Genomic DNA, 15,090 nt, shown 5'->3' with positions numbered 1-15,090 from the left:
TTTCTGTGCTTATTACTGTTTTTACTCCTCATTTAATGTTTGACGCATTGGCTGCATTTCTTCATAAAAGATGCTTTAAGAACAACGTCATCATTATCACAAATATTATAATCATTATTTGTAGGTTTTGTGGGCTAAAGTGAGAGATGTGTTTTAGTCCTACACTACTTTATTTCCGTCCAGATGAGCAGGCAGACGATATCCCGAGAAATACTTTAGCACGTTCCAAATCTTTTAACCAAATGAATACATTTTCAATGTTTATAAAGACTAACATCTTTAACAGGACTCACCCTTCATTAGGTCTTTTTTATTTTTATTTTTTAGCCCGCTGGTATGGAGAACCAAAACTAGCACACAAAAAAGTGGAATTAAATGCACAAAAAATATCCAAATTTAAAAAAAAAAAAAAAAAAAAAAAAAAATGCATAATGAAAAATGAATTGTCAGTTTTCATTTGTATTTATTTACTTTTATATTAACTTTCCTACATAATTTTCAATTCTATTGAGGCCAGTTGACTCATTCATTTTTACATAGATTTATTCTCGTATTTATTTCTGTATTACTTCCCTGCGCAATTCTTTTTCTTCTATTTTATTTCTTTTTATATAGTCTCTCAAGCCTCCTGTAAAATGCTCACTTCCTTTTGTGTTAGTCTAAGGTTTCTAACATTGTAAAGCAATTAAATATTGGAGATATTTTTAAAATGTGTACAGTAAACAACTGAAGCTAGCTGTTGCATGTTTGTTCTTAACCTTTGCTTTAAAATTGAAGCTAACTAGCAAAACCAATAAAATGCTAAAACGAAAACTAGATAAAACAGTAACAGTGGTCATTAATACACGGATCGTCATTAACAAAAACACGTTTTGTTTTCCTGAGCGAGGCTCCATGGAAGCCTAGAAACGGTCCGTGTATTTCTAGATACATCATTACGTATTAAATATCCGAATTTATCACAAGCTATGTCACATTTTCATTACTGAAATCAACGCTTTTACACTGGCGTTGTCTGTTGCCAGGCAACCGCGCAGCATACCCCCGTCAAGGATGGCTAATCGAACACGCTTGGCACAATTTGCCAATGAATACCAAGCCCTCCACTGGCTCGATTTTTCCGCCATCTTTATTTATTAGCTTCCCTAGCCCTGAAGCGCCCGCTGTCAAGCTGCCTCAGCCGTTGGCGCTAGCTAGCTTGAAGCTGGAATATAGCCACTAGGAATGACTTCTAACTTCATTATACCTCAGTGACATTCAGTCAGTGTTAGTGTTACGGAACTGTAGGAGGCAATGGGGCTGCCGCAGAGCTCGTTTTTGTCGGACGGGGGAACTAATAGTGGATATCATGTCCACGGGGTACGTTGTAGCGTGGTGCAAGGTTAAATGCCGGTTCCTTTTCAATCTGGGTTACCCACTTTTGGCTCGCTAGACTTGCTAACTATGCTAGTTCTGACCATGTCATATCGTTGCATTTATCTCTGCGGAAGCTGGTTGGTAACTGTCGGGTTATTCTGCAAGTTTATTAACTCGTAAGACCGTGGTCAGCGTCCATGGTGTCCGCCCATGATGAGGTGGCACTTGGCACACACCCAGGCTGTTAGCTATGCTAGAGGCTGAGTTTGTTTGGCACTCACTGCAGAAACTGATACTAGCGAGGATGAATTATTAAGTAACATATCAGCCTATTCACCGTGTGAGGAACATTAACTGTGCCATGTTATCTCGCGATGAGGATCCCCAGATCCTGGTCAATGCAGTGTGATTTGTTGACACAAGATGGCGACTAACACAGCTGTGTCTATGTTTGTATGTTCACATTTCAGGTTCAGCAGGACTCACCTGCCCTGAATGCTGGTCTGGAGCCATTCTTTGACTTCATTCTCTCTATAGGACATACCAGACTTGTGAGTAGACCCATGAGGCTTAAATCATCACATGAAAACAAACTGAGTAGAACTGAATGCTTAGCATTAAATATATGTGTGTTTATTTACAACTGCCAGCACAATCAGAATGTAGAGCTTTCCTAGTTCATGTCCCTAGTTTTCACCTTTTATATGTTGTGATTATTCTTTTTGGGTCCTTTTATGCATTTTTCAATTTCATCATTGGCTTATTTTTCCTTGGATTGGGTTGAAATTTGTAACAAAAATCCAAGAAACCTGAAGAATGATTTGCAACATATTTTAATATTAATGACAGTACTTACTTTCCTTGCAACAACATTCAGAGACTGTGCAGTGTTAATGTAGCAACATCATTTGGCTTATCTGAACTTTAATTTGGAATTTTTTAATGTGAAAGTGTTCAAATTCAATGCATAGTCTAAGTATTTAACATTACACTCTGTGGTTTTATTTCTTACATATTTGTGCTGTGTTGACTTCAAGCTATTCTATCTGCCTGATACTTAAAGAGCCTGGTTTTCAATGAGTTCATGCATGCTAGATGATGTCACTTTGTTCCCTGAGTCTGGACAAAATATTAATTTCAGTTCCTTAGCTTAATACACATATATTATTTCACAACTTTGAAGTTTGCCATGAGATCAAAGTAAGGCTTCACACAGATAGCTGAGGAAATCAGAGTTGTAGATAGTAATGTATAAATGTTCAGCTGGTGGGATGATCCCACAACATGCCTATAAGTAGCTTTGGATCAGAGTTACGTATATATATTTGCATATGTTCACTTGTCATGTAGATATTCTGACCAATCGATTGTTTGTCAACTGTATTAACTGTTGTTTGAAGCTGCACATTTACATAATGTTTTCTTAGACAGCAAAGACCAACTTATTTTTTTGGCCTGGTCCTATCAACTCATTTTGTTAGAACTGTTTAAATGCAGTGTGGTGCCATTTTTTGTTGTGATGTGTGCTTCTGTGCCTAGTAATACTGTAAACCCCTGCTTGACAGCCAATTTTCGTTTCCCCAATTAAAAATGAAACATGAGGCCTAAATTATAGCCTCTGAGAAAAAAGAGTGGACTTCTGTAATCTCATTTCATGTTGTTTTACATGACAGCTGGTTTGCCATCTCTCAGCTGGAATCATCCATATTTTTTCTGTTCCTCCAGAATAAGGAAAGCGACCTGCTGAAAGACCTCCTTAAAGCCAATGTGGAGAAAGCGGTCAAACTTGAGGTGTACAACTCCAAAACCCAGCGGGTGAGGGAACTGGAGGTGACACCCAGTAACATGTGGGGCGGTCAGGGTCTGCTTGGCGCTAGCGTCCGCTTCTGCAGCTTTGAAGGAGCCAATGAGAATGTTTGGCATGTGTTGGTAAGTCAAGTGTCGCCTCAATAGGGGCTATTCTTCAACTTTGGCTTGATATAAAGCAGCTAATTAGTGGCTTTGAGGTAGTAGCCAGCACAGTTTCTTTCAGCAATTTAAAAAAAAAAAAAGAAGCAAAGCTGTAGAAAAAAAGTAGGGTTAAACTGCCATACAAGACTATATTGGTAATTCAAACTTGAATGCAGACATCAATTTAAAAAAAAAAAAAAAATGTCTTCATAACCATCTTTTTTCAGGATGTGGAAGCCAGTTCTCCTGCAGCCTTAGCTGGCCTTATTGCTCACGATGACTTCATCGTGGGAGCTGACCAGGTGTTACAAGATGTAAGCTTTGTTTTGTTGTTTTGTTTATTTTATGTGAATGGATACTTTAAAAAGACACTAGCATTCATGAACCAAATCTAGTTCAAAATGTTAAGTTCTTCTCTTTTTAACGTTTGCAGTCTGAGGACTTCTTCTCTTTGATTGAAGCCAATGAGGGGAAACCTCTGAAGCTGCTGGTCTACAACACACAGACGGATCAATGCAGAGAGGTCGTGGTGACTCCAAATGGAGCCTGGGGAGGAGAGGGAAGGTACTGTTTGTCTTTAAATTGATTTTTTTAGAGAGCTGCAACCTTTTATTATGATGTCCCCTGACAAAATTAACATTAAAGGGGCATAATGTAGTTTTGCATTTTGATATTTACAGGGTTAATGAGGTAACAACACAAACAGAAATATTTATTTTACAAGCTGTTCTCAGAGGAAAATAAGATCCCAATAACAGTTTAAAGCTTGAAAGGTGGCAGGGTCTGCAAAATATAAACAAAGTAAAACACTATGAAACAAAGAGAGTTTGTTTATTTAGTTTGTTTAATCATGAGGCATTTTTCTCTTCTGATTTAAATGTATCAATCAAAATGACACAGTGCACCTTTAGAGAATAAAAACCACATCTTGCTTGTCTCACACTTTAGCTTAGGCTGTGGTATCGGCTATGGCTACTTGCACAGAATCCCAACTCGTCCAGCTCCGCCCAACACCCAGAACAGAAATACTCTTCAATCCACAGTGATTGGCAGCAGTGAAGAGCTGGGTGCAAGTGACCACACTGAGGTAGACCTTATCACATCTTTATATCCCTTTTATTAAATGTTCTGTGGTCGAAAACATCTTTTGCTGAGTGCTTTTCTGTCTCTCTGCTCTCAGGTGCCTTCAGAAGCTGTGTGTAGCCCCTCGAACGTCAGTAAAGTAGATTTGAATCAAATTGAAGGAGCTGTGCAGGACTTATGTGTAACCTCACCCACACAGGCTGCTGCAGACTTCGGTAACAGATCTAATTTTAAGAGAATTTGTTTTGAGTGTCTGACAATCTCTTTGTTTTCACTCAGATTAAAATGGACATTTGTCCTTTTGTGAATTCCAGATATTTCCAACATACCCGAAGCAATGACGCCAGACTTGTCAGACATGGTTTCCACCAATGACATCGGCCAGAGCTCCATGTTTGCCAATTATGGAGATGACTCAGGTGATCAGTGCAGCTTGGGTAAGTACCTCTACACTCTCTACAAGTGATTGAATTGTGCAGCTGAATGGCGCAATTACATGCTTTCAATGCCATCCTGCTTAAAAAGGACAAACCGTTTAATCCAGCTGTTGGTGAGCCTCACATATTTGTTTTACCAGTGCAGTGCTTGTTCAAAACATGCTGTTCAACAAAGATTATTTGGCTATGTCAGGGGTTTAGAGATTCAGTTTAAAGCCTCCTGGACTGCTAACAGACTCAAACTCAAACATGTTTGATTGGTACAATTTTTAAATTCTGGATGATTTACATTGGTACTTTACAAACCAGACCAGAACGACCAATGAGAGAGGTGTCCTGGAGCAGCCGACAGTGCTGCATAGCACTCGATTTTCTGCTTCCCCAAGAGAACATCTATTGATTTTGAGTATTTGGTGTGTCCAGAATTTCACACTGCATGTTGTTGGGTCCTCAGAAATACACCTGCCAAACATGAAGTAGGTCGGATGAACAGTTCTCAAGATATGCAAGTAACAAACAAACAAAGAGATTCCTTGCTTTATATTTAGATTAATGCCATATAAGTAAATTGTTCCTGTATGATACATATAGTACTTAAATATATGTCAAACGTGAAAATAAAGCAGTTATTTGCAGTTATTTCTGTTAGGTCAAAGGAGTATTGTGCTGCAGAGATATCCTCTGAAGTTAGCATGCTAGTCAGCTACCTCTGGTCTATGCTATCTGAGTTGCCTGGCTAACGGTACAGCTAACTACTAATACAGCTGTACTAGCTAACAGCAGCTTCAGTCATGGATGTATAAATAGAGTAAAGTTAGCAGGAATAGTGGTTACTCTGGTGATATGCTAACCCTATTTGTTTGGAGCACGAGTTCAACAAGCTGATTCTTACATAGTGCACCTTTAAGTTTACCCTAAGAGAACTAACTAAGTGTTACATGAGGCAAGTCAAAGGAAATGAGAAAGCTCCTTGACCCCAAACAGTATCCTGAGGTGGAACTCTCCTTTAGCTACACTTGTTTATCGATTTATCTTTGCAGATACCTCATCTCTTGACCAAAGACCTTCATCTCCAGGGAGGGAAGAAGACTCAGACACCCTGGAGACCGAGCAAGGGCGAGTTATCGACTTGATCGCTACCGCTTCCCCGAGCAGAGAGACACCGGACGACCTCATAGGCCTTGAAGTTACCACGGAGAACCTGAGTGACCTTGATATCCGAGAGGCACAAGAAACTAGTTCCGAGCCCTCAATCCCAGCCAATATTAAGGAGGAGGAGACGTCGGAGACTGCTGCGCCTGACAGTTAGGAAGATGGCTGTACCAGAGTATAAGTAACCTCTTTCACTCATAACTGAGCTGCATTAGAGGAGGTTACAGAAAAGATGTATCACTGGAATTTTATTTTATCTATATGCAGGAGCCATTGCTGCATGCTAAACTGCACATTTAAGAAAGATAGTATGTTGACTGGAAAGCAGGCCGGACAGTTTATACAATCTGAATGTATTCTTATGGTTTCGGCATACTTGATGTCTCAACCCCGAGCAGGATGAAGCCTTAGTTGAGTCATAGTTGCTGTTAAACTCATCCTAGTTTGCACTAAAAGCCAAAGTTGAATCATATTCTGTTTTGTTGCTCTTAACCATTGTCGCCTGCTAAATAGTACGAAACACTGTTAGAAAAAGAGCTGAAGTTCACACAGATCCATCATGTGGTTTTTATGTTTTGTATTTTAGAAATTAATGTTTTTATTTTCCCATGGGATGAGTTTGAGTTCAGATGTTAAAAAAAAAATGTAATCAGAGTTAATCTCAGGCATTTACCATTTAAGCCTCTTTGCCTTATGTCTAATTTTAAATAGATTATGTGTCGGTTTGACTTCTGATTGGTGTAAATGAGCGAGCCATGTTTTCGACGCAGCTCTCTGATTGTTTTCTGTTTGCCCTCTTTGTAAAGATTTTAATTCAATTATGTTTCAGATTTTTATGGATGGACAAAAAAATGTTCAGATATTTATAAAAAGAAGATGCTCAAGTTAAACCTGCAGCAGAGTCTCTCTTTCTTCCTTGAATACATTACTTTTTATTGATTTCCATTAAGCAGGAAAGTACATACACGCACACAAAAGAAAGAAAGGAAAGGAAAAACCCACATGAAAAGGTCTGGTCTGCCCTTTCTCCACAAAATCAATTAATTCCTGTGACACATTTAGTGATTTATTCTCTTATCTTGTCGCTGACATGTAAACGTCGTCTATTAGTTAATTGTGTCAGCCATCCATCCTGTGTTGGTGGTTCTGCCTTGTACCAGCTCTTTGTAATGGGCTTTTTGCAGCCTGCCAACAGGATTTTCACAGTATTTCCTGGAAAAATACTCAGAAAAAAAACAAAGTACTACACATGATTTGGGTATTTCCTTGCCCAGAATCTTGATAATATCCAAAACTGTACAATTTCAGGCCAAAATACATGTGAATGGTGAATACACCACATTTCCTACAACATTTCCATGTGCTAAAGACAAGTACTTGCTCTTAATCTAAGGGTGCTTTAAGTCTTGAAGTAAAGCACATGAAGATGTTGCCATTCCTCTTCTGAAATGTTCACCCCTTGTCCTTTTTGCTGTTTCTGTTTTACAATGTCGCATTCTCTCTTCTGTCCATCAGGCGTTGTAGAGAATATTCTACATTTCTCTGAATTGTAAACACCAGTTATGGTTTCTAATTATTCCACTCTGTCTTTTTTATTCTCTATTCGCTCTAACTGTGTTGAACGTGTGTGGAAGCGTTACTTTGTGCTTCGAGACAGCAGGTGTCAGCAAACGCCTCATTATGGATCCCAACTGGAGTCAGTCAGTCAAAAAAAAAAAAATATATATATATATATTTTTTTTTTTTTTTTTTTGCCATTGCAGCATCTAAATTACTGTCAAAGTGGGTCCTGCTGGATTACATTTCCAATAATGAATAGAGACATGAAGTGTTTCTGTAGAGCGTTTTTCTGCAAATATCACATCTGCCCTGAAGTCTGCAGTAGAATTACAGGATTTGTTTGTTCGATCTTGCAGAACAGGAGGAACTGATGCCTTTTCAGACTCAGTGACATGATGCATCATTTGTACCATTCATCTCATTAACTGCTGCATATATTCATTTTTAGCTCTCTATATTTATACAGTACCTGCTGGGCTGGTCAAGGAAAGCTCTCCTCAAAATGATATCAGAACCAAGTGGAGGGGATCAAATATTAGAAATGGGAAGATGTGGTCCTCCAGCTGATGATGGAAAGAGTTCTCATTTATTTTTGCTGCGTGAACCCGTCTGGTACACAAGCTGCAAGGCCAGTGTACATCATCTCGTATGTCAAAATGTGTCCTCAACATCTGTAAATCTCACCAAAACCCAAAATATTGATGACACCCAAAATATGCACCAAAAAAAATGATAAAAATCCAAGCAGGGAAGCTACAGTAGCAGAGCGGGAATATGCCTCAATTATTTACCAGGGTGCTCCTCAGCTGAAGGGGGGGGATGGGCAATCCAGGGAGAGAAAACACTGTGTGGGGGGAAGAAAGACGAGAGGGAGATGGATTTGTCTATCCGCTGGAGGAGTGAGTGGAGCTTTTCAGAAAGCCTTCATCTGGCACACCTGCATGTTTGTGTGTGTTGAGAGAGGGATTATATTTCTAAGATGAATATGTGGCAGCTCAGTAGCTCCACAGCCGACACACATCTTTTTGGAGTAGAAATGTTGAAATGTGGCAGAAAGAGAAAAAGAAAAGAACTTCAATCAACAGAGCACAGAGCCGCGAGGGGTGTCACCTCTGGGTGAATTTGTTGTTCCCATCACCTTCGTGTGGGCTTTCTTTTTTCTTTTTTCTTTTTTTTCTTTTGCGACACGAAGGTGGCATTGTTTGAAGAAGCAGCCCGGAGGCACGAGCCAGCAGCTGCGTGCCAGGAGGAGCCAAGAGGTGAAGTGTAAAAGGGGGCCACCTCTGGAGGAACATGCCTCGCCTCGGCTTTCCTCCCTTCTTCCAGGGAACGTTTTCAAAGGACACTGTGACGCAGTCGAACCCACTTGTCAGCTTAACTTTATCTCAACCCCTGAGAGGCTCGGCTCACAGGCACCAGCATCGTGCCCGTTTGCCTCAGCCTGTCGTTGCAGCATGACAAATCGTGAAATAGAATAACTAGCGGAGAAAGAGAGAGGGGAGGGAAAGAAGGAGGCACGGACGTGGTGGGAAGGATGGGGGGGGAAAAAGGTGCCGAGATGCTGTTAGGCTGGAGGGAGGTTTGAAGTCATTTCTTCAAGCACAGTGCTCACACATCTCCACATGAAAGTAAATATTGATTTTTCATGTCACTAGAAAAATGGCTAGAGTGGAACGTGTGAAATAAAATCAAATGCAGGCAAATTCCCTGCCATGTTTATATCTGACTTGAGCCGGATCAAAAAAAAGTATAATCAGCCATTTCTCAGTTCATATCTGTAGGTACGGCACACTCACTGGCTTCTATTTCCAGTTTTCTGTCACCTTCCCACCCCGATCACAGATATCATGGCGCGCTGCAGCCTATATTTGGTAATGCTGCGAGCTGCGTTTTCATACAAGTGTCATGCGGTGTGCACAGTGTGCCGGAGTGTTGCCAGTGCCTGGAAATAATCTCAATAAGCGCCCTGTGTGTGTGTGTGTGTGTGTGTGTGTGTGTGTGTGTGTGTGTGTGTGTGTGTGTTAGACCACAAACATACAGGCTGTAATTACATTCCTTCATGCAAGAGGACAATCTCTCCTAGAGGCCAGTTGTTCTCGTCTCCTGCTGTAATTATCAGCTGGCTATATGTGATTGCTTTTATCTTTTTTTAAGCAATCTGCTCAACACTCGTCACGTCACGCGTCGTCTACGGAAGCCAAGTACGGCCGTTCTTGCAATTATTATTTTGATGCCGTTATCTCATGAGTTTGTTTTCTCACTATCAGGAGATGATTAGATAATCAACCCGCTGTCATGAAAAAAAAACAGTCAGTCATCGTGTTTCTGTCAGCAGCGACATGCCAGCGTGCAACTGTCAACTGTGGCAAATGATTTAAATAAGAAAAGGAAATAATATTAGCAGTGCTTTGTGGGGTGACATTAGCAACCCGTGCTCCTACTCCTCCTGATCAGAGGAGCGATACCAGGTACAGCAACTTCACCACTGGTCTTAAGTTAAAACATCTATGTGGAACTTTTAAGTGTTTATAAAACAGTCTTGTGATTCCTCTGATGATTATAAAAGACCGCTAAACAGCAAACGAGACCATCTGCGAAAAGAAAGCTTTTTTTATATAGTTATTATTAACGTCTGTGCTCGGGTCGGATCGCCTTCATGACATATAACATCACATATAAATACATTACCACATCGCGATACATTATCTCTGTCGCTATAGCAAAGATCTTTACAACAGCAGGTGCTGGTGTCGTACCGCTTTTGTCCCAAGGGGGTCGCTAGAATCAACAAAAAAACCTTCAATCGGGGAGCTAGCTGGTTAGCATGCTAACTTCTGTAGAATTTATACTCAAAACAAATAGGGGACAACATATTACCTGAGTAATAGCTCATTGTTACTAAGTGTAGCTAATGTTAGCTTGTTAGCTCGGTTAGCAATGTAGCTAGCCTTCAGAGTTTTGGAATAAGGTTAGAAGGCTAGCTGATTAGCATGTTGACCTCCAAAGATAGTAATTATACATCAAAACTGTTATTTCTTCACATTTTGTTTAAATTTGAGGTAATTTTTTTTCATCTACATTTCTTTCATATTGCAACTTTAAGAGCAGAAATTTGAGCTAACTAAACCAAATGTGCTTTTTGGACAATTTCTTTCCGCTAGTATGAAAAGAGACATGTCATGGTGATGTCGCTGTAGTGTCTCCTTTTAACTTGTCTCAACATTCATAAAACACGCAACATTGCTTTTTTATTTATTTCATCACAGACGTGTGTTGAACTTTAACAGAGGCACTGTGACTGCAAGTAAACAGATTTTGGTTAATAATCTGAACACAGCACTGTTAAGACTTCTGCTCTGTTCAGTCAGATAAGACAAACAGCAGATCATGTCAAAAATCTTGTTTCAGTCCTACATGACTATTAAAGAAAATGTTATTTTGCAGGGGAAGGCAGGAAGGTTAGTATTCATTGGCAATCCATCCAATTGTTGTTGTGATATTTCAGTCTGGACCAAAGCGGTGGAAACAACCAACCACTTGAGCATCTCTCAAGCATAAAACAACATCCAATATGTCCCAGGCCCTGTCTGGGATCGTTGCCACCTCTCAGTCTCCTACTATCAAAGGCAGCAAAATTGCCCGAAGTCAATCTTTAATGTCGTACAATTTGTGCTGGTGACATCGGGAGCGAGAGATAAGGCAAATGGGAAGTCAATAAGGAGGTTAAGAGAGGGTGCCCTGCTTTATTTCCTGTACTAACGTTCAGCAGGAGGGGATGGGTGGGGGGGTGAGGAGCTGGGCAAACAAGACAGCACACATTGTTCTTCTGTCAAAATGACCCTGCTGATGTCAAGTCCTAACCCATCTGCCGCCGCGGCTCCCGGTCTCTAAACCTGAGAATAATGACTTCCCTTTAATGATCGCCATCTTTTCTGTCAGCAGCGCAATTTGTCAAAATCAGATGGCTTCTTTAATTATCACCCCAATATCTTTTAGCCCCTCAGGTGCTTTCGTTTAATTGACTCATAACCGTCATCGATGATTTTATTATTCAACCTGTGAGCTGTTTTCTGGTAGATGCTCATTACGTTTCTTTTCCTAACAGTTTTGCAAGCAAAGTTTTTATTCCCACTGTGCCCTCGAGGCACCCCTTTGAAATTATACGGCGAGATTAAAAAGAAGGATTGCCGCTGAAGTGCCATTGCAAGGCGGCCGCTTTCATCACAGCAGATTTTCCTGAACGTCCTGGCAGTGTTTTCTAGATTGCTCAAAAAAAAAAAAAAAAAAATGTCAAGCCGCGGCAACGTTATCCAGTCAGCGGCGTTGGTTTTACTCCCAGGTTTCTCATTTCTTCTGACTGATCCGGGAGCTTTTTTTTGTTTCGAGTGAGAAGCAGCGGATGAGACAGAAGGATAGAGGTTCGGCTCAGCTTCTCACCACGAATACAAGCGGATGGGGAAACACAGCTCAGCACGTTCCCGGCTGCTTTTCCCTGGGCCTCTGACATATTTGCTGTGACACTGCCCACCACCGCTCGGGCTTGGTTTTTTGACCCGATGGGGAGCTGTCTCTTGGCGTTAACCTCATTCACCAGTCAACCGCGGACCCCACAGGGCAATGCATGCCTGCCTCGATCAACATATATAAAAACGCACACGAGATGGCATGCTATGAAGGGCCCATAAAGCGTAACACGGTCGGATTCTTGCAGGGTTAGCCTGAATGTAGGGAACACTGGGGGTTGTGTTTTTGTCATCTCATCGTCAGGTAAGGCTGAAACTGGAGCACAGCCTTCACGTAGGTGGTCCAGACATTGCAGCTGCCGTGCTACAGACGTGTTATTTGCACAAATCCTAGTTCTGATGCTCCACAGCACATCCGACCAATCGTTTTTATCATGTTCGCCGTGCGTTCTGGATATGATGGTATCAATTTTCCCCGTGCTGACGTGATTCACCATCCAATTACGCTAACAGTTCCTGCACTTATTTCCAATTGTAGCTCCTTCAATCAGCTGAATCAGCTCTGCTGTGTTTGTGCGTATGTTCATAAACAGATCACAGCACCAAATCTGACAACAACAAAGCGTGTGCGTCACTCTGCGTCGGGTCCTCGTGTTGGGTCCTTGTGTCAAGCCAGGACAAAAAAAAAAAAAAAAACACCGGAGAGGATTGTTTGCATAGTGCTGCACGACGCTGGCAGTATGATGGTGGAGGGGAATGAACTTTGTCAGCTTTCCAGAGCAAAATGGAGGCACCGTATCATCGGTAGGACCAAAGGGATTAGAGGGAACTGTGGCGCAGACAGATAACAAAATGCAGGAAATGTATTCAGAGGAGCTGTCAGAGGTGTGCAGATTGGTGTTGGTGAGAAGGGATGTGAAAATGAGTTTCTCTGCCTGTGAATCTTAAACAGTTTGAAGATCAGACAGGAACACGTTTAAAGGTGCACTGTGCAAGAAATAACCGATTAGACATAATATCGAGAGATATCTGTTGAGGTGAGCATGCTAGCCAGCTAGCACCTTGCCAGTTTGTACCTCAAGAGACTGCATGGTTAACTGAGCTTCCTAGCCAACGTCAGCTACAGATAGCAGCAGTTAGCGACTGTTACTTTGGTGGTTGTTATATTCTTACATTTTGCGCGTTTAAGAGGAGACACACAATGATTTTATGTATTACAGCGTTTCTCATTTTTTATGCTAATGAGACTATTTAATTAAAAATGCACCATTCTGCATGAATGTTAAAGGTGCAATATGTAACAGTAGGCTATGTGTCGAATTCATACTTAAAACAAATAAGGGACATCATATCGCCGGAGTGACAGCTCATTGCTGCTAACTGTAGCTAATGTTAGCCAGTTAGCTCGGTTAGCCGTGTAGCTAGCCCTCAGAGCTTTGGCATAAGATGGGGCTAGCTGGTTAGCGTGCTATCTTCCATAGACCTCCCAAACATGATAAATATAGATCAAAACTGTTATTTCCTCACATTTTGTTGAACTTTTAGCTAATGTTTGAGTGTTTTCATCAAAATGTCTTCCATATTTCGACTTTAAGAGCAGAAATTCAAACTAAAGTGTGTTTTGGAAAACATTTTTCCACCAGGATGTGGGTGATGTCCCTCCGTAATGTCTCCTCTTAGCTTATAGCTCATAAAATAAAACTTTCCTATTTATTGTATTACAGATGCGTGTGTTGAATCTAAACAGAGGCACCGTGACTGCAAGTAAACTGCTCCTGGTTAATAATCTGACCACAGGAGTGTGAGAGTTCTGCTCCCTTCAGTCAGATAAGACAAACAACAGAACATATATATATTTATAAAAAAATCTCATTTCAGTCCTACATGTCTAATATTGGACTATCTGTAGGCAAGTGATGCTTATGTAAACATCTTAAGGCTGACAGGGCTGAGTTTTGCTGCTGAGCCTCAGCTCCGTGCCTCTGTGTACACACTGTTTTTGACAAAACCTGAGCCCGCAGACATCGACAGTGTAATAATATTCAAACAGTGCGGAGGGAGGGGTGAGAATTGAAGGGGGACAAACAGAGAGAGAGCTGATGAAAAAACAATGTCCAAAATGAGAATAACCCATTGGAAGCTGTTATGCGTGCTCTCATGTGGGTGGAATATGCACTGCGAGAGGAAAAATGTGCTGTTATCAGGTTAGGCCAGTGCGACATTCTCCGGCAACAGCTGAGCTGCTGCACACACGCCCAGCCTCCCCTCGAGAGTCCCCTTTTTTTGTTGGTAATTACTTTGGAGAGGAGGAGGAGGGGGTTGTGCTTTTTTCTCCTGCTGTGAGAAAGCCTTAAGTGACTCTTCCTCATGCTTTTTAAATGCTCTGGCTTTCTGTCAAGGGCTTTGCGATTCAGCTCGTGTCCACGCTGCTAATGTGTCGCCTTAAATGCAGCTTGAAATCGGAGGTCGCTTTGTTATGCAGGCCATTAAATCACCATTAGAGTTTTACGTGGACGGCGATCAGTTGGTGGCATTAACAATCTATCATAATTACAGCGATTGTATGAATGGGCAGGGGTTTTCGCATTGGCAGACTCAGCTTTCTGAGTCCACTGGGGGACAGGTCTTGTGTTTCACTGTGGAGCGAAACACGTGAAAGTAAGACTTTATGTACATAGCCTGGAGGTAAACAGAGGGATGGCAGGTGAGTCTGGCCCTCTGCCCCCACCTGTGACCGCAATTACCCTGACAAATGGCGATCAGAGCGCTCAGGTGACTCAGAGAGGGGCCGGCTGATCACTTCTCAGCTGGTGAGTCATCGGCGGCTCCTACTGTCAACTACGGCACATCAGACGCAGGAGTCGGAGGGAGCGTTTGTGTACATGCATCTGGATAATGTGTGTGTGTGTGACTGGATCTGTGTTTGTGTGTCTTCATCAGTGTGTGGGAGGGTTTTCAACGTGCTGATGGTTTCCACTCCGGTCATCTAGTGTCCTCTGGCAATGTGACTGTGGCCTCTTGTTGTTTTCCAGCTCCGCCTGCAGACACATGTGTCACACACACAAACACATGTAGATGGAGACACAAGG

General features: G+C 41.5%; 1 protein-coding gene across 1 annotated transcript; it reads left to right on the top strand.

The window, feature by feature from the left end:
* Positions 1-1,114: 1,114 nt before the first annotated feature.
* LOC119008968 (Golgi reassembly-stacking protein 1-like) lies at positions 1,115-6,874 on the top strand. Its single transcript, XM_037079764.1, has 9 exons — positions 1,115-1,359; positions 1,827-1,907; positions 3,082-3,285; positions 3,534-3,620; positions 3,740-3,870; positions 4,255-4,393; positions 4,487-4,604; positions 4,704-4,826; positions 5,867-6,874. Exons 1-9 carry the CDS (start codon positions 1,294-1,296, stop codon positions 6,133-6,135), a joined length of 1,218 nt encoding a protein of 405 aa, XP_036935659.1. The 5' UTR covers positions 1,115-1,293; the 3' UTR covers positions 6,136-6,874.
* Positions 6,875-15,090: the final 8,216 nt, after the last annotated feature.

Source organism: Acanthopagrus latus, chromosome 19, assembly GCF_904848185.1.
Source record: "Acanthopagrus latus isolate v.2019 chromosome 19, fAcaLat1.1, whole genome shotgun sequence".
NCBI classification, from domain to species: domain Eukaryota; kingdom Metazoa; phylum Chordata; class Actinopteri; order Spariformes; family Sparidae; genus Acanthopagrus; species Acanthopagrus latus.
Note: the sequence above shows the minus strand (reverse complement) of the source record. Positions and strands in the feature narration are given on the sequence as shown.

What these genes read in the sequence shown, in the direction of transcription:
- LOC119008968 (XM_037079764.1), top strand. Translation starts at nt 1,294, where the DNA reads ATGGGGCTGCCGCAGAGCTCGTTTTTGTCGGACGGGGGAACTAATAGT. An exon ending in AGAATGTTTGGCATGTGTTG is followed by an intron (nt 3,286 to 3,533) that starts GTAAGTCAAGTG and finishes ATCTTTTTTCAG; the next exon opens with GATGTGGAAGCCAGTTCTCC. An exon ending in CTGACCAGGTGTTACAAGAT is followed by an intron (nt 3,621 to 3,739) that starts GTAAGCTTTGTT and finishes TAACGTTTGCAG; the next exon opens with TCTGAGGACTTCTTCTCTTT.